General features: G+C 46.1%; 1 protein-coding gene across 1 annotated transcript in view; it reads right to left on the reverse strand.

The window, feature by feature from the left end:
• Positions 1-936: 936 nt before the first annotated feature.
• NENF (neudesin neurotrophic factor) overlaps positions 937-18,682 on the reverse strand; it is a 78,707-nt gene continuing 60,961 nt past the window's right edge. Inside the window, exons 3-4 of the mRNA XM_069233923.1 lie at positions 2,733-2,836; positions 937-1,715 (exon numbers count right to left, since the gene is read on the reverse strand). Coding sequence (XP_069090024.1) covers positions 1,539-1,715; positions 2,733-2,836 — 281 coding nt within the window. The 3' untranslated portion in view covers positions 937-1,538. The remainder of the gene's footprint in view (positions 1,716-2,732; positions 2,837-18,682) is intronic.

Genomic DNA, 18,682 nt, shown 5'->3' on the forward strand with positions numbered 1-18,682 from the left:
CTGCAGGGCACAGATGTGTAACGTGGCCGATCAAAAGAACAAACACTGCAGAGGTCCCTGCCATGTGCAGTGCACGGGAACGGTATTCAAGGAGCACCTCTGTTTCTAACCTGAAGCACCTATGGTTTTCCATCAACTGATTTAATTTATTTTAGCAACATTTAGCGTTTGCGAAAAAATCGGATTGTAGTAAGAACGTGTTTGCTCATGGCTCCATTTTGTTTACTGTCTTGCGAAAAATGGCTGCAAAATCAAAATCCTTTGAAGACAAGCATTGAAGGCATTTGCATTGCTTGTTCCGTTTCACTTAGCGAGGGAACAGGCTGCCTTTCGACTGTCGGATGTTAATAGATCGAGCAGAGCTTGTGACCTCTGGCGATTCACTTGAGCTCCAGTGAAAGCCTATGAATGCAGGACCTCTGGCGTCCAATGATGGACGACCAATGGCATTCACTGCCATGGCCTTCCCGGGAGGACGGTGGCGATGACCTGCTTGGCCGCTCTCTCCAGATAACTCTGGGTGGCTCTGGGATATGTTTTATAGGGTTGAAATGTACACATCTCTGGAAATGTTTCCTGCATACAAAAGGGGAAACTACTGAACTTGAAAGTGATGCGCAATCTTGAGAATTGTACCATGGTGCAGTATGTTGTGAGTATTGCTGCGCCAGAGTTACCCGCACACTGGAGGCTGCTGTGCACCTCTTTATTTTATGGCCATAGTCTATCTCCAATATCACCTACCGCGTTGCTGCTGGTCTGTTGTGCTTGGAATATTTCGCTAATTTTCCAGCTGTCCTGCCTACTTTTGAGCATCACAGTGAAAATGATAAAGTTTGATGGACACCGTGACGATAGCGGTCAGTTAGACAAGGCTATGCTGGTATCATAAATCTGTGCCTATAAGAATTATAAAAAACTAACAAAGTACACATATCAGTTTACAACATCACATCAAATAATTTACGTTATTTGATGTGAGACAGTTTAGCAAAGTAAAAAAAGTCTTTCGGGGCATGTTACAATGCTGTCTCTTTTGTTTAACATACTTTACAAGCCATGTTTTTTTTTTTTTTTTTTTTTTTTTTTTTAAGAGTCCCCATTATTTTTTTTAAGATTGACATTCTTTTTAGTGGGAGTCAGACAAGTCTCCATAATGCACCCTAAGAAAACAAAAAGACAACTGCAAATTATTAACGGTCACTGCTGATGGAAAACACAAGCACAAATGAGGTTTGGACACAAAAAAACAGGATCACGTGTTTGTATAAATGAACCAAAAAAGTGGGTAAGATTGTGAGTATATCTGTTGTCCTATAACACTGACTTCTACACTAAAACGAAAATAAATTAAAAAAACACAAAAGAATACTTAGTGGAAACACAAGTGCACAGTATTACTTAGTGTGCCCTTAATCACCCAGGAACAAAAGCCCAATCCCTCCTATCTGAATATAAGCATAAAGTCATGCCCTGCCAAGGATGGTTATTGCTCTCTGCCAAATGATCCAATCTTGTGCTTGTCAGCAATCAGAGAATCAAAATTCATCCCTTATGTTGAAATGGGGCTGGTCCTCTGGCTTGAAGTCGCGGTTGGGGCTCCCATCCTTATTCAAAATCCGCTGTGATGTGTAACCAACAATGGGATATTTCTTCTTATATACATCATTAAATATATCATCCAACGACTTCAACTCCTCTTCTGTGAGCCCAGTCTAGAAAAAACAATAAGGAAAAAGCAGAAGAAGGTGATTGCGCAACGATGAACCAGACCATACTGCATAGCTGATAAAAGTTAAATTAAGTTGATAAATATTGATTAATTGCAAAATAATGATTTCTTACCAAAGTCTCATTGTTAGCATGTCTGCCTTAAATCAACATTCTGCCATATCATAGCATAAATATACATTTAAACCGCTCATGATCCAGGAAAATAGCAGAGAACCTCTGGAAAGCATATTTCAGTATCTTTAAAATTGGAAGCCGGGGTACACTTAGCCTCGCTGCAACCCCAGTTCATTAGCATAAATGTTTCCCGGTAGCTTAACCTATATACCTAGGAATCAAGGATAGTGAGTGAATCACGACGAGGAAGGAGAACTACGAAAGCAACAGTACAGCATGTAACTTGCACTCAAGTCATAAAATACCACTGCCAGAATATTACATAAGGCTGGTCAAAGCCCAAAGTGGGAACAGCGTAGACACTGGGTCAACTGTGACCTTTAAACATTTATGTACCTGGAAACATGAGTAGTAAGACAATGGCTCAGACGGTCCTGTCTTTAGAGTAACCAGCTCAAGCCCAAAGAACATATTCAAGGGACAAGAGAGAGGCGGTGGAAGCGCGTGTTGCTCTCTAATTCAAGTACGAGAGATGTCTGCCCCGGCTATCCAGGGAAGGAATGCATTGAGACACCAGTTGGCAATCTCAATGTGAAACTGGAATCAAATTTACAATTTAAATAACGCTAATGAAATTCATATGAGAAATAAGACTATTTGGATCCAGGATGGATCATTGTGAATATGGAGGAAACACGTGTCCCCATCGCGATTACTGAGCAGCTCACTAAAGGACTATCTTCCTTGAAAAGGATCCCTTGGGTTTGTGTCAACAGAACAAGTTGCCTTTATATTTTTTCCTCACTGGTGTTAAATCTTGAATTAAATGAACCTGCCCAACAACAGAATAAAATAAAAAATACTGTATGACAGTGATGTCTTACTGTGTCGTGGGTGAGATCTGCAGGCTCAAGAGACATCTTGGCCACCGCCCTTGTTGAATCCCTCCCTGCTAGTGCATTGTACGAGGCACCTTTGCCGTAGAATTCTGTGCAAACAAAACAGAAAAAGGTTAAATGAGACCACATTTAGATCATATAAAACATCAATTGAGAAACATTTGCATTTATGTTAAAGTGTTGATGCAAGAAAGCATTACATTTTACAACAACGTGAAACAATGAGCAGATTAATAAAACAAGACTTTTGGGAAAAGGAGAACTAAATGTAAGATGCAAAAAAAATGCTGAGGCGAGAAATATTAAAGGTATGATCTTGCAGATCATGTAGCTATTCCATAAGTCTTGAAAAAAAAGCAAAATAACCCGTTATTCAAATGTGACTTTTCTAGTTCTGAAAACCTTACATTTAGAATTAGAGAGTAAGCAGACTTTTATTGTGCTGTGCAGGAATCGCTTCTCCTACCAGATAAACCTGACCTGCTTAAAAAAATCCCTGAATTAATAGGAGTCGAGATTTTCACTGGGATCCAGGGTGGATTCTTAAAAACGAGTAGTGAGTGGAATTATTTTCCAAGCTCTTGAACGTTTACTGGTTTGTCAGGTTCCCAATTCATGAAAGTACATCACGTCTTCCGGGTGAAATAGAAACCAGTTTTGGCAGGTTTTGCAATCTTAAAGTGTTTCCACATCCAGAATAACACACGAACAAGACTCTAAAGCTGCCACAGTTTTGAAGGTGGACAACTGCAGAGATATCTTCGTGCTGTCAGTCCACCCATGAAGAGACACTGCATACCCGCCATCCTGAGGAAGTGGACAGGAATTGCGTTTTCTAAATAATCCGCTCCAGCAGAGATACATTTCCACAGAAAACTTTCACCAAACTTGAAAAGAATGCTCAACACAAAACAGGTTCAGGAAGTAACATTACAGAGCTAATCACATAAGAAAATCCGCAAAAGAATTATTGGTCCACTGAGATTATAACTAGGCCTCGGTGGAATTTTGATAACGCTCTAGTAATTTTAGCAATTCTGTATTACACTCTGATGCGGAATTACCGAAAATTACTCAACTCCTCCTCTTCACGTAATTAAGAATAATTTTTGGGGGAACAAATCCTACTGCAAGAACGCATTTAGCAACCCAGCTTGCATTCACTATTTGTGCTCTGTTGCATTTAGTACTATTCCTTAGCGCAAGACGCATTCTCATGTAGCGCTGAATGCATAATTACTCTTCTTGCTTAATTTAGCATACTCTTGTGGAATTCCTGGGTAATTTTGCATGATTACACTACACAGAATTACTCGAGTTACCTCCACCCCTAATTATAAATTCACATAAAGGTAAATTTGTAATACTGCACTTCTGCATGGAATTACTGTCGTTTGTAAGTACTAATTGTGATATATTTATCACAATTCATAGAGACTCAATCTGCTCCTGCCAATGTACAAGAGCACTTCAGCTTTAGTGGATGTTAGGTGGTGTTACAGGACTACTCCCAGATAGGTCAGCATCCTCCAGGTTTCTGACTGACACTGCGCCGTGCACTCAAAGGTACTTAGGTGCTCTTATGTCTGCCGGTGTTCCAGTAATGCAGGTGCTCTGGTCGTGTCCTCAGGTGAAGCTTGCTTGCGTCCCATGGAATGTGCGCTGTGATGTGGCCCTAGTACTAACCCATGCCTTTAGAGGCCATCGAAAGCCTTCATAATCAGCACAGGTGCAACCTACACAAGCGTCAAGGCACAGGAGACTGACTGCTAGCACCTTCAGGCACTGGCATGCTGCCTGGTATTACAGGATCACACTTGGGGTTTTGCGAGGCTAATCTATCTGATCTATACCTTTGCGGAGATTGGGTGAGATGTTCTGGGGTTCGCCTGTGCAAGCCTATTTTAGCCTGTGGAAGCACATCATGGTGAATGTGGTCCTGATGTAGCTTGATACATAGCATGTTGCAGGTGGTGATACTTGAACAAGCAGCGCGGCGGGCACTCTGAAGAACAATGGCAATATAAGGGATGTGGACACAGTAACTTCTATATACACGATATATGCGTGGGGCCTGAGGCATATACAGACTGTCCATCTGACATGTCTGGCACAGTCTATACTATTGCCCATTTGTTGCTACCTTCTTCCTCTCCTTCACAGACCTTGTGCCACCACCACCAGGACACTTCATTAGCCATGAAGGCCTTCTGCAGGCTTCCCACAAACTGCAAACTGCTGGGCACCTGGGCATCGCAGACAGACATAGGCAGGCCCTCAGCGTCTGTAGGTGAATAAAAGCTCCTGTTCATGCTAGGCCTGTCAGCAGTATGACATGGTGGACCAGGACCACTAGAAAAATTGGCAGGAACCTCAGGTTTAACGATTAATTTGTTATTCCTCCTGGTGAGAAAATACTTCACATATATTGAGTCAGCATCACTATATCCATCAAAAACAGCACCTCTCTCCCCCCCAAATAGTTTGTACTATAGGTGGGACTTTGCAGCATCTACTTGTGATCTTTGGTGACTGCGATCACGAGTTACCAACTGTGATTCCAAGGTATGTAACTGGCACACAGGAACACAGCCTGATGGGAAACAATCTGGAATTTCAGTCCAAGACTGTGCCACGCCTAAGACATATTCTCTAATGGGCGTGGGACACCCAATTGTGGGTGAAAATGCCCACCCCTCCCTCCATGCCCGATTGCCTTGCCTCAAGAACTTACACTGCCCATAATGCTGCACAAAAAAAGGGAAAACTTCGGAGTCTGATTTTCCCACGACAAATGTTGTGCCTTACAAGAACCCTAAACTCTCAATGTAGGCACTGTAGCCTTGGCTATTTCAGGGCACCAGAGAGATACCCAGACTGCAACCTTTTAAGAAAGCCCTGAAGACCAGTCTCTTCCCAGAGGCATTTGAGATCCACTCACCCATTGCAGACAGCCCCACCATGAAAAACGGGCACAATTTACTATACTCTGACTCCAATCGAATGCCTGGAACAAATACAGCAGACAAGTAACTGAAGCCTTCCTAGTAGTTTTGAGATTAACATTCAGAGCTTCTCTGTCAGTCCTGTAATTGCGGCCAACTGTCGACAAAATCTTTCTTGCCTTTTTATCGTATGGAATCAGATTATTAGGCTTTGGGGAGCACAGAAACCAAAGTCTTAATTCGAGCTGTGACTCAGCTCCCAAAAGAACCACACAATCTGGCCCACAGAGGTAAACAGATTTCTGGGTGCAACCCTTGGCTCAGCTTTGGTAGCTTGGGACAAGCTGCAAGGCACTCCTCAGAAAAATGCATGTAATATATGTGCCCAATATTGCCAGGCATTAAAAACATAAAGAACTTAAAAGGAATCAAACGTTGTATGGATTAAAAGACGTCCCCATAGGAAAGTGCTGGAAAAAGTAATTTTAGGTTATTGTATGAGAATGCAAAATAATTGAAAGGATTTAAGGTATCCTTCATGCGGTTGATAGGGAAGTACGCACAGTGGCGTGTTCGCAAAAGTTGGGGTTAGACCCCATAACAGTTTTGAACTTTGAACTTAAAAACTTCTGGGGTCGTATTACAGAAATTGGCACATTTTCCTCGTTTGCCCTGGGTGCATCCTCCAAAAGGTGTGCCCTGCCCAAACAAGAAGAGTTACCGTATTGTAATGCAAGCGCTCCCTCATGGCAGCCGCGAACCCACGCCGCCCTGGGGCAGCGCTTTCAAGTGAAATACGGAAAGGCTTTGAAGCAGTCACTCCGTCATTTACTCTGCAGGCGGCAACCCGCCTACACTTTTATGAAGGGTGAGAGATCCCCTTGCAGGCTGGTGCAGTGGGTGACTGCACCCTCCTGCAAGGGGATGTCCAGGGGGTCCTCAGGAACCCCTTCATCCCCTCTAGAGTGCTGCCATCAGGAATGCACTGACAGTGCCCCACAAAAAGTTGGTGCACTATCAGTGTGCCTCCTGATAGCTTCTTTGCCTTTGCGCCTGCGTCTATAATACGACGTGGGTACAGAGCAGAGGCAAACAGATTTGCATAGGGCCACGCCCCCTTGCAAATGAGGGAATGCCTTCTGATAATAGCACTGGTGTTTTGTGTGTGCAAGTGCTATCTGTATTGCACAAATGGCCGCAAAAGCCTCTGTGGCCTCTTCTGTAATACCATAATGCCCCAGCAAATGCCCGCTGTGCCCAGGGCATTTTGAGTAATACGGCCCCTGGTGGTCAGGGCAATTCTGGCCATTACTCCATTAGGCTGGACCCAGTGAGTAACTAGTCCAATTGTAGTCTCAAGCTTCCCACTGAAAGTGTCAAAGCAGGAAAAATGCCAAGTTGAATCTGAACAGTTTGTGTCTCTTTTCCAAGGACTTAGCAAGCTGTCCTTTCCTTGGAGGGGAGGATTTTCTTGGTAGTCCAACATTTTTCCATAACTTCCAGTACCACTGCTAACTAAGTAAAGACCTCAAGTCTTCAGGGATGGCTTTTCAGACTCCAGTCCAGTTTTTCCAGATCTTAGAAACATTCTCTCAAATCCACAAGAAGCGTTCAGCTTGAAAAATTCCAGAAAGGGAAATAATTTCCTCTGCTTTTGGACCTTCTGCATTGCATGAGCCCCTGGAGACAGCTTCAAAGGCAAGCAGGAGTCATTGTCAGGAGACTTGAAGCCACCATTCCTGGAATAAAATACTAGAGTATAGATGACTGACTATCAAATAGTCTGGGAGGCAGGGATTCTTCAGCGAATGCAAGGATACCTTCTTTACCCTTTAAATCCAAGCACATTCTCCCACTGGAGGGGCTTACGTCACTGGTTCTGAAAGGCAGCCAGTCCCTGTGCAACTCCGGGGTTCTCACCATCAGCTTTAAAGCAAAGTGATTTAGTTCCTGTACTGTGTATAAAATGTGGGATAACAAACTAACCTAGGCCCCCCAAAATCTGCAATGATGAATCCCCATCTCAGCTGTGCAAAGCTCGCTCCTGCCTCACAATTCCAACCACCGCTCTTCAACTTCACCCCTTCAGATGTTTCAACGGCCTTCCTGCACCAATACTTGGTCCTACCGTCCTACGTTGTACGACGTCACTGGGTCTCCTCATTCCCTCCTCAGAATGGGGAAGTTGTTGCAGTAGTCCATTAAGACAGAATATATCACACTTGGTAGCGCCCGAGAAGTTCCTCCTTCCCATCCTAAGCATTCTGGATTCAGTCCTATGAAGTGGCGGCTTGGAGGCAGAGCCAACAAGTGTGAATTGGTTGTGCTTTCACAAACAAAAATTGCAAATCACTTCAGATAAGATCAGGTGAACTATATTTTATATTTCGAAGTTACCAAATAATTGAATTAACTTCACCACTGGTTGTTTCCACCAGGTTACCTATATGCTGTGTTTTGGATTTGGGTAGAACGTTACCGGTTTATGATTACAATCAATTTTGTGTGGAATGAAAGAGGTCCTGCAGCATAGGCTGCTAGGACCACACAAGCTATCTAAAACATGTTCTTCTGTTTTATAAGCAGGTGGGGCAAATATGTCCGTCATTCCTACTTCGCATCTTGCAATCGATGCACCTGGACAGGCACCCTGAATTAAGTTGTCGTACTACAGTGAAAACTACAGCAATCTAGGAATATAAATGCCCATGTTTTTCAACAAAGTGCATGTGGCTGGACATCTTTAGTAGGCTACAGGATACTCAAAACACCAATCAATCAATCAATCAATCACATTTATAAAGCGCGCTACTCACCCATAAGGGTCTCAAGGCGCTGGGGGGGAGGGGGTCAGTGCTCGAAGAGCCAGGTCTTGAGCTGCCTTCTGAAGGGGAGGTGTTCGGGTATGGCGCGAAGGTGACTGGGCAGGGAGTTCCAGGTCTTCGCTGCCAGAAAAGAGAAGGATTTTCCTCCGGCGGTGGTTTTGCGGATGCGGGGAATGGCTGCCAAGGCCTGACCGGTGGAGCGCAGAGTGCGCGGAGTAGTGTAGAAGGAGACGCGGGAGTTGATGAGTTTGGGTCCGAGGTTGTAGAGGGCTTTGTGTGCGTGGGTGAGGAGTCTGAAGGTGATCCTCTTGTTGACCGGGAGCCAATGGAGTTTTCTCAGGTGTCCGGAGATGTGGTGGTGGCGAGGTATGTCCAGGATGAGTCGTGCTGCGGCGTTCTGGATCCGTTGAAGTTTCCTCTGCAGCTTGGTGGTGATGCCGGCGTACAGAGTGTTCCCGTAGTCCAGGCGGCTGGTGACGAGGGCGTGGGTGACGGTCTTCCTGGCGTCGATGGGGATCCAGCGGAAGATCTTGCAGAGCATGCGGAGGGTGTTGAAGCACGCTGAGGTCACCGAGTTGACCTGTCTGGTCATCGAGAGGGAGGAGTCCAGGATGAAGCCGAGGTTGCGTGCGTGGTTGGTCGGTTGGGGAGTGCTGCCTAGGGCGGGGGGCCACCAGGAGTCGTCCCATGCGGAGGGGGTAGGGCCGAGGATGAGGACCTCCGTTTTATCTGTGTTCAGTTTCAGTCGGCTGTCTGTCATCCAGGTCGCTACTTCCTTCATGCCGTCGTGCAGTCTGGTCCTTGCTGATGTGGGGTTGTTGGTGAGGGATAAGATGAGCTGGGTGTCGTCGGCGTAGGATATGATGTCGAGTCCGTGTTTGCGTGCGATGTTTGCCAGGGGGGTCATGTAGACGTTGAATAGGGTGGGGCTGAGGGAGGATCCTTGGGGTACGCCGCAGATGATCTCCGTGGCTGCGGATCTGAAGGGGGGGAGGCGGACTCTCTGGGTCCTTCCAGAGAGGAAGGAGATGACCCATTCCAGGGCCTTGCCTCTGATGCCGGCGCTGCAGAGGCGGTCTATCAGGGTGCGGTGGCAGACCGTGTCGAAGGCTGCAGAGAGATCCAGGAGAATGAGGGCCACGGTTTCACCCTTGTCGGTCAGGGCTCGGATGTCGTCCGTGGCTGCGATGAGGGCGGTTTCGGTGCTGTGGTTGGCCCTGAATCCGAACTGAGTGGAGTCGAGGGAGTCGGAGGTTTCCAGGGCGGCGGTGAGTTGAGCGTTGACGATTTTCTCAATCACTTTGGCGGGGAACGGTAGGAGGGAGATAGGCCGGAAGTTTTTGAGTTCGGTGGGGTCTGCTGTAGGTTTCTTTAAGAGGGCGTTGAGTTCTGCGTGTTTCCAGCTTTCAGGGAAGGTAGCAGTGGTGAGGGAGGCGTTGATGACGTCTCGGAGGTGGGGTGCGATGATGTTGTCGGCCTTGTTGTAAATGTGGTGAGGACAGGGGTCGGAGGGTGATCCCGAGTGGATCGAGTTCATGACGCGGGTGGTTTCCTCGGTGGTGGTAGGGTTCCAGGCGAGGATGGTGGAGATGTCGTTTGCGGCTTCCGGGGGCGGGTTCATGTTGGTGGTCGTGAAGCTGTTGTAGATGTCGGCGATCTTACGGTGGAAGAAGGTCGTGAGGGAGTCACAGAGGTCCTGTGAGGGAGGGATGGGGTTGGTTTCTGCGTCCGGGTTGGAGAGCTCTTTGACGATGCCAAATAGTTCCTTGCTGTTGTGGGCGTTGTTGTCAAGTCTGTTCTGGTAGGCTGTTTTTCGTGCGGTGCGGAGGCGTTGGTGGTGTTGGCGGGTGGTGTCCTTCAGAGCTGTCAGGTTTTCCTCTGTCGGGTTGAGGCGCCATGTCTTCTCGCGGAGGCGGCATTCTTTCTTGGAGTTTTTGAGTTCGGTGGTGAACCAGGAGTTTTTCTTGTGGTTGTTGGTGTTGGTTTGGGTCTTCAGAGGGGCCAGGAGGTTGGCGCAGTCGGAGATCCAGTTGGTGAGGTTGTTGGCGGCCTCGTTGGGGTTGCTGGTGCTGGTGGGTTGGTTCAGGGAGAGCGTTGCTGCGAGTTGTTCTGTGGTGATTCGGTTCCAGTGTCTTTTTGGTGGTTGCCGGGTGTGGTGATGCACAGTGGTTTTCTTGAAGCTGAAGTGGACGCAGCTGTGGTCCGACCATGTGAGTTCGGTGGTGTGGCTGAAGGTGATGTGTTTGCTTGAGGAGAAGATGGGGTCGAGCGTGTGTCCGGCGTAGGGGGTGGGGGTGTTGACCAGTTGTTTCAGTCCCAGGTTGGCGAGGTTGTCTAGAACGGCGGTGGTGTTGTTGTCGGTGTGGTTCTCCAGGTGAAAGTTGAGGTCTCCTAGGAGGATGTAGTCGGTGGATGAGAGTGCGTGGGGGTTGACGAAGTCTGCGATGTCTTCGCTGAACTTGGTGCGGGGTCCTGGTGGTCTGTACATGAGGGTGCCTCTTAGGGTTGTCTTGGGGTCGATGTGGATCGCGAAGTGGAGGTGTTCGGCGTCGGGAAGTGAGTTGTCGGTGTGGGTCGAGATGCTGATGGAGCTTTTGTGTGCGATGGCGATGCCTCCTCCGGTGCGGTTGAAGCGGTCTCTCCGGATGATTTTGTAGCCGTCGGGGATGGCTATGGCGATGTCGGGTGCCGAGGAGGGGTTCATCCAGGTCTCGGTGAGGAAGGCGATGTCTGGGTTCGTTGAGTTGATGAGGTTCCACAGTTCGATGGCGTGCCTGTGGATGGAGCGGGTGTTGACCAGGATGCATTCGAGGTTGCTTCCGGGGGCGTCGTTCTTGGTGGTGGCGGTGTGGGTCCGAAGGCAGGTGAAGCGGCAGTTGCTGCAGGTGAAGGGTCCGTGGGTTCGTTTCGGGGTGGCGCGGTAGCAGCCCGGCGCGCGGCCGGGGTTGAGGTTGGCGAGGGTGGCGGAGTCATAGGTCAAGCGGGGGGCGCGGGGGGCAGGGGTTCGGGCGCTGGGCGCGGTGCAGGCGCGGACGGGCGCAGACGGGCTTGCCTTAGGCGCGCCTTTGGCGCGCCAGCGGCGCGGCCTCGCAGCGGCCGCCATTTAAGGGGTAGGTGGGGAGGCGGGGTCAGCTGGGAGGCGGGAGGTGGGCGGGCAGGGGAGCTGGAAGCGGGAAAAAAGAGCGGCAAAAAAGAGCGGCAAAAAACAGCGGCAAAAAACAGCGGGAAAAGCGCGGTAGGAGCGGCGGGAAAAAGCGGCAAGACGGCGAAAAGGGAACAAGAGCCTACTAAAATCTACTAAAAAGGAGGGGCTGAGAGGGGAGGACGGCGCACGGCACTCGGGGGCACACGCACGGGATACAAGGAGAGAAAAGGGAATTTCAGTCACTCGGGGGCACACGCACGGGATACAAGGAGAGAAAAGGGATTTTTAGTCAGCACAAGCACAAGCACAAGCACTCGGGGTACACGGGCAAGAAGGGGGGAGCACACTCACAGGAGAGGAAGGCAGTCAGGGACTGGAGGCGCTGCGTGAGCAGGGGAGCGACCTACCCGAGGGTCAGTGGTCGCTGGCCCAGGCCCAAGGTGTCTACAGTGCCAAAATGATGGTGCACAGGAAAAAGGGAGCAGGGCATGGTATAAACATTAATTTCCTTACAACTGAATATAGTGGTTCAATAATTTACAGAGTCACAGGTAAATAACGTGTTTACTTTAAAATCATTCAAAAATATTTCCGTATAAATCCAGTTTAAATTTTACTGAACTTCTTTGAGGGACTCTCATTTACTAGTACAGGAATGTAATATTTTTCCTGGCTTAGGTCTAGGGGTAAGTCATAGACTTTAAAAGCAAAATAGGAAAATTGCAGTCTTTGGGTCATTTCATTATTGCATGTCTAAACTTCCAGATGAGCAATTCTGACACATGAAATTGCAAGCAAGTTGGCAAGCTAGTGTAGACTAAATACAATGTAAAATAATCTGTTTCAGGTGTGCCGGCGAGGGACTCCGTGCTAGGACATGAGGATGGAAGCGAAGTGGTCAAATCGCAGGTAGTGTTTATATATTTGGATTTTAACCGTGTAACCTAAGTCTCCAAATAATGCTCTGGTGATATTGTGCTCTTATTTCTAAAAGGATATTATACGCTTTTGTTTTTCTGTTTTTCTTATTTCTTGTGACTACAGAATATTAGGCTTCAAATTAAGAATTTGCGACTAGCTCCCTTTCTAATCGCATAGTTTGGGGTTGTGTTTTTCTAACTAAACAAACAACTTACTTGACTCAATGTTCCTATCCAAAGGGCAAGAACACTGTCAAGATGAATTGCCTCACCTGCCTGTCTTCTCTCCTCTCTGGCTTGCTTCTGCTTCAGGGCCTCGACCCTTGGTAATCATGCATGTCCTTCCAGCCTGCTGGCAGCTTTCTAACATACCCTCTGCTCTGCATCTCATATTGGTTACTTAGGTGGGGGCTTCCTTTGCCTCAGTTTAGCCAAAAATCCTCTGTGGTTCCTACTCACCTATGGCAGTCCAGAGCCAACACTCCAAGAGGGCCAAAGGGCTCTGGGTGTACCCAACTAGCATTTACATTCCCACACTGTTTCCATTTCTTGCAAAATATTTTCCAAATGCAGTAATAATGTTGCTTAATCCCACAGTTCCTACTCGGTGTTACAATAGCTACTTCCCGCCTTCCAGAAGCGCAGGCCTGCTGCAAAGTAGCAGAGAGATATGTACTCCATCACTTAGTATCAGTTAGGCAATATGATTAATCACTGCCAGGCACGTGAGAAGCACAAAGGTCTTTAGACTATTTTGATTTTTGCAGGTACTGGTATTTCTTTTATGGAAGTATTGTTGCAGGTCTACTACACTCAGCTGTAACATGGAAATGATTAGATGCTAACATTGTGTAAAACCAGTAATTATTTATAATAACATAAAGCATGATGTTTTGTGCCCAAGATGATTCTCATTATATGTACATGTGCCACTTATTCTAAGAAATTGTTGCATTTTCATATAATGTGACGTATTTGCATGGATAAATAGATGGTCTGCAGTAGTACTCAGTTGACTACCCTTATTACGAGCTGACTACCTTTATTTAAAAAATAAATAAGTAAATGAAAGTTGTAAGGACACAGAATCCAGGTAACATAAATCTTTACATGGCTTGAATTTGGCTACCATGGAGGAAATACAGGCATGCTAGCTACACCCAAGAAGATACAAACTCTAGTAAACTGAGAAGGAACAGCTCAGTACTATTTAAAAATCAAGTCCGGTGCAGTGCTTCTGAACAGGTTTTAAAGACATAAATTCTTTACTAAACTGGGAAACGGTAAAGGCACCAGAAAGGAGAAGAGGACAAACTGGTAATTTCAGACTATTTTACAATTATTTCTCTGACAAATGATAAAGATAGGCAACAGTCATCTGCAGCCTGGTCCACCTAGCATGGACCTTCTGCATTCAAGGTTAAAACAAACATTGCAATGCAATGGGTTTCGGGTATGCTCGAGTTAAAGCTATTAACATTGTAAACTCCTAACCGGACTTTTCTTGCCACATGAACTGAAAATGAAAAGTAAAACAGTTTCACATAACTAATCAGACACTTCTTGCCACATAAGGTGAAAATGAAAAGTAAAACAGTGTCACATAAGCGAGCCGATGGCCGCCATTAGTGCAAAGCAGACACACAAAAGGAAACAGAAGTTCGCTCGCAGTGAAGCGTATCGATAAATGTACTATTATCCGTGTAACCTGCAAAAGTGCAATTATCCGTGTAACCGGCAAAAGTGCAATTATCCATGTAACAGGGTCGATGTCATGCAAAGCGCTCCACTAGTGCCTAGCGAGATCGCTCTGCCTACGAAATAAAGAGAAAAGGTAGTCCCGAAACCATATGGAAAACATGGAGCCTCGTATGTTTTTAATAGTTGGCCGGTGCGCTCGAGGCGGGCTAAACACCGGAAAAAGCATGACATATGCATGCCTTTCACTAATTAAATCAAGTGAATTTTAATAGGCAAGCCCACGAACCAACCAAACTGAGGGGTGTGACATGGGTGTGGTTAAAAGCCCACAGAGAAATTACACCAGGGACAGAGCTCTTTGCTCTCGACCCTAAAAAGTGACGCAGTAACAGTAGCCGTTACGGACAGACTAACAAATCAGGTTTTACTGTCAAATATCATTATGCTAAAGATGATATCAGCGACTGCAGAGTTCTCTTAGCTATTGTTGGTGCCTGATATTATACACACAAGACCCTTAAGAGGAAAAAACGAAATTTTAAGGAGATACATATATAACAGCATTAGGTCACAAAAAGAATGGAAATAAAAAAATAATTACATAGATTGCATGCTGCAGAATCAGAGTGAAAGAAAAGAAAAAAAAGAAAAAGGAAGAAAAGGTATGATGTTATGATGATAGTATGTTCTGGAAAGATACTAATGGCAAAGCAAGCAGGAGAACAAGATTAACAGTACCACGCAGGCATTTGCTTCCTTATACACTGCAATATATTACAGGAACGTAGAGAAAGGTTGGTAACTGGCAATGTTTGCTTTCTGAGTTCATTGAGGCGATTTCCATCCATCTTGCAGAGACTAAGATTCGTGACTTATCAGATTTCTCTGCAGTCTGTCAATCCTAGGATACGCCTATAGCTCAAATTTTAAATCGCATTCCCATTTAATAGAAAAAATAAAGATCATAGTACGTTGTGTCTTCCATGATGATACGGTCTATTTGGTTCAGAGTGTTGATGTCCTGCTTTACCACAATCCCAGAGACAACCTAAGATTTTGTCTCCAAAATCTTCCTGTGTTAATGTTCTGGAACTTTCTCCGAAAGCGAAGCAGTTGGTTTTCCCATCCCTTTGAGTTACTGGGCCCGCCTGCCACTGTAGTGTGGGCACGTTGTGTAAAGTCAAAGAGCATAGCAAAGTGCATCCTTAATTGCCATACCATTAATTGCCATTTTAGCAACACACAGGTCTGATTTTGAGATTTTCCTCACAGAGAAGGTAATGGCCATAACAGTCCAAGAAGCCCAGACACACCGTTGGGTGGTTGGCGTCACTGTCAGAAGATTAAAACCAACCATGCAAGCATCTGGGGGTCTCCCAGTGCTCCATTCTATCCCACTACTGGTCTCGAGGACTCGATCATCTCTCTCTTTCTTCAATCCACATTGGGAAAATGTAGTCAAATACACTGGAGGGGCGGCTGTGATTAATATTATCTAATACAACTAGCAGGAGAAAGGTTCCTCTGAATATTTCATTTCCAGAGACCTTATTAAACATGTCATCTGGTTCATAGGGCAGAGGTAAGGCTACCCTTGCTCTGTTTCTTTGGGCAGCTTCTTGCTTTTGGAGGTCTGTGGCATCCGCAAGGTCTGTAGAGCAGATATCACTAAGGGCTTGGTCGATCTGTCCGTTTTAACAATAATGTTATTTTCAGTTCACTTGAATTTACATAAGAAATAAAAGTTGCAACAAAATCAGCCCGTCCCAGTTGATAAATACCGATTGGCAAAAAAAAAGTGTGAAATCTTGCACAAAATAACAGTGATAGGCAACAGCAGATAGGCACTGATCTAACACCCGCCACTCAAACACATCCGCCCTCCCCCACCTCTGGTTAATGTGGAGTTAGTGTATTGTCGGTGTGCTAGTGCTCATCGATAAGGCAGGCCCAGGGCACCGACCCGGTCTCAGAAACATAAAAATGCCTCCATGTCTGGCAACCTCGATGGCGCTCTTGCTGCCTGCACTATACCTTGAGAACACTCGGACATTCCATGAACCCCACAAGCCCAAGGAGGCCCTCCTCAAAGTCTGAATCACTGATGCCTTCTCATGACGTCACACGAGCACACAGCCTGCATCCTGCATGTCATGCTGACCTCTGGTGGGCGCGCAACTGGGAGAAGCCCGCACGTTCACCAGACACTTCCGAAAGAGGGGACACACTCCGAACCACAATGAACCAGAGTGCACGGCAGCCATCTGTCGGAGGGAGTACGGAAAACAATCATTCATTCACTTTACTAGGTCCTGGATCCACAGAATAAGTCACACATTCCATTCAAAAGTTCCTCTGGTAACCTTTCGCCAGGTTCCGTAGGGCAAGTCTAGGAAGAGGAGAGCGAAATCACACTCTCAAAATAACGGCTTGACAGGCCATCTAGGTAGATGTGTCCATTCAGTTTGGCTTCTGTTGCAATATAACGTATTGCCATATAAGGTCGGTAATCTCCAATCTATTTCTGACCTCGAATGCATTCAAGATTTCAGCGCCCGATCTTGTGTTTGATAGCTCGAGGTTTTACACCATATGGCATTAATCTACTGCAGCTATATGGAATTTTTTTTCTAGAATCTTTTTCTCTATGTAATAATGCACACTGCTGCTCAACAACTGTTACAAATCTGTGTGCGTATAGAACATATTGGATAGAATTGTATACCTTTATATGCCAATTCAGAAAGTTATTTATAGCATGTACTGTATTAGACCATATCTCTAGGGAGCAGTAATACACTGCATATTCAAACAGAAAGCCTCCGAATAGCGCAGCGTGTACCTTTGCGATCCTTCCAGCACTGAACGGGCTAGATATCATATCAAAGGTGTGGCAATGCCAGAAAGTAATGAAGGACGGAAACAACCTTTTGTGAAAGCCACAGCCTGCCAGGTTATAACGCTCAAAACCAGTTTCTCAGGAAACATACTTGTTCAATGCCTGAGGGCAGGATCGGTGATCATTTGCGTATGAACAATGCTTTGAAGCGCAACACTCCGGATCATAGCGAAATGAAGAACATTTTAAATGTTACTAATATTTGTATAGCGCTTACTACCATTATTATAGCATTACAGGGCATGCTTAAGCTGTGAGTTCTTTTGTGCGGACCGGACAGTTCCATCATTTAACTGGGTCCATTTGTTGTTGCTTGGCTGAGGGGGGTTTGTAGAGAACTTGTACATTGTTTGGTTTTGAAGTGGTATAATCACCTTGATATGAAAGTAAAATGAGTTCGACCTTGAAAATCCTTTGGGGTGTCTTCTATGTATCAATGGATGTGACAAAAAGACTTAGGGCCTCATGAGCAGTTGGGGGGTCAAACCTCCCAAACTCCAATACAGCAGTGGGGAGACACCTGCCAAGCCGGCGGCCTCCTCACAGCCGTATTATGATGTTTCCGCCGGGCTGCCGAAACAGTGTCGCGGCATTGGCCTCGGCTCCCTGAAGGAGCCGAAGGCCTATGCCATCACACACGGTGCCCCCAGCACCCTCGGAATGCGCACTGTCTGCCACAGCATTCCGGGGGCACTGAAAGGGGGGCCTCTGCACTGCTAATGCCATGGTCATGGGCAGTGCAGGGGCCCCTTGTGGCCCCCAACTCTGCCTTGCCGATCGCCAGCTCGTAATGTGGCAGTCGTACCACCAAAGTTGCAGCGGTCCATGGACCGCCGTACTTGTAATCAGCCCCTTAGTACAGTTGCAGCAATTAGAAGCAGAATAGCTCCTCTGATTAGACTTTCAGTTGACTCTGCCTCAAAAAGTGATAATCAAAGAGATCTGCATTCTCATTCTGACCAGTTCAAAACATATTCCCCAGAGTCATTCCACGTCATATAAGGCACTGTGGGAGCTGAGGCAAACAAACACTCATTGTTGAAATACACTCCCCTGTGGTTTGGGATTACGTCTAGTGAGTTCATCCAACTCCAGCTAAAAGTGTGCATGGCCTCTAAACTGTGCAGCCCTGAATAATCAACCCACACACAGCCAACTGGTTGTGAAAGGTGAGTGCCCACTCGCTAAGCGATCATGGTGACACTTTTCCTGTTGTATGTTTTGTCTTATTTCTGCCTCTGAGACCCCCTCATAACGCATAATTGCTTATTATGCTCATCAATGCATACAGCTTCTCACATATTTTATAATGCATAACTGTCTGCTATTTCATTTAAATGCATTTACAGAATAACTATATTTTATTATTCTTTGATAGTGTATTTCTAGATCATAATTCATGAAATGTTACATTTAAAGAAAGCACAGAGGTTTTTCAAGAATAAGCAAGGGAACTCACATACTCCCATTCTCACCTCACCTGGTAAATGTTTTATGAAA

Source organism: Pleurodeles waltl, chromosome 5 (genome assembly GCF_031143425.1).
Source record: "Pleurodeles waltl isolate 20211129_DDA chromosome 5, aPleWal1.hap1.20221129, whole genome shotgun sequence".
Taxonomy (NCBI): Eukaryota; Metazoa; Chordata; class Amphibia; order Caudata; family Salamandridae; genus Pleurodeles; species Pleurodeles waltl.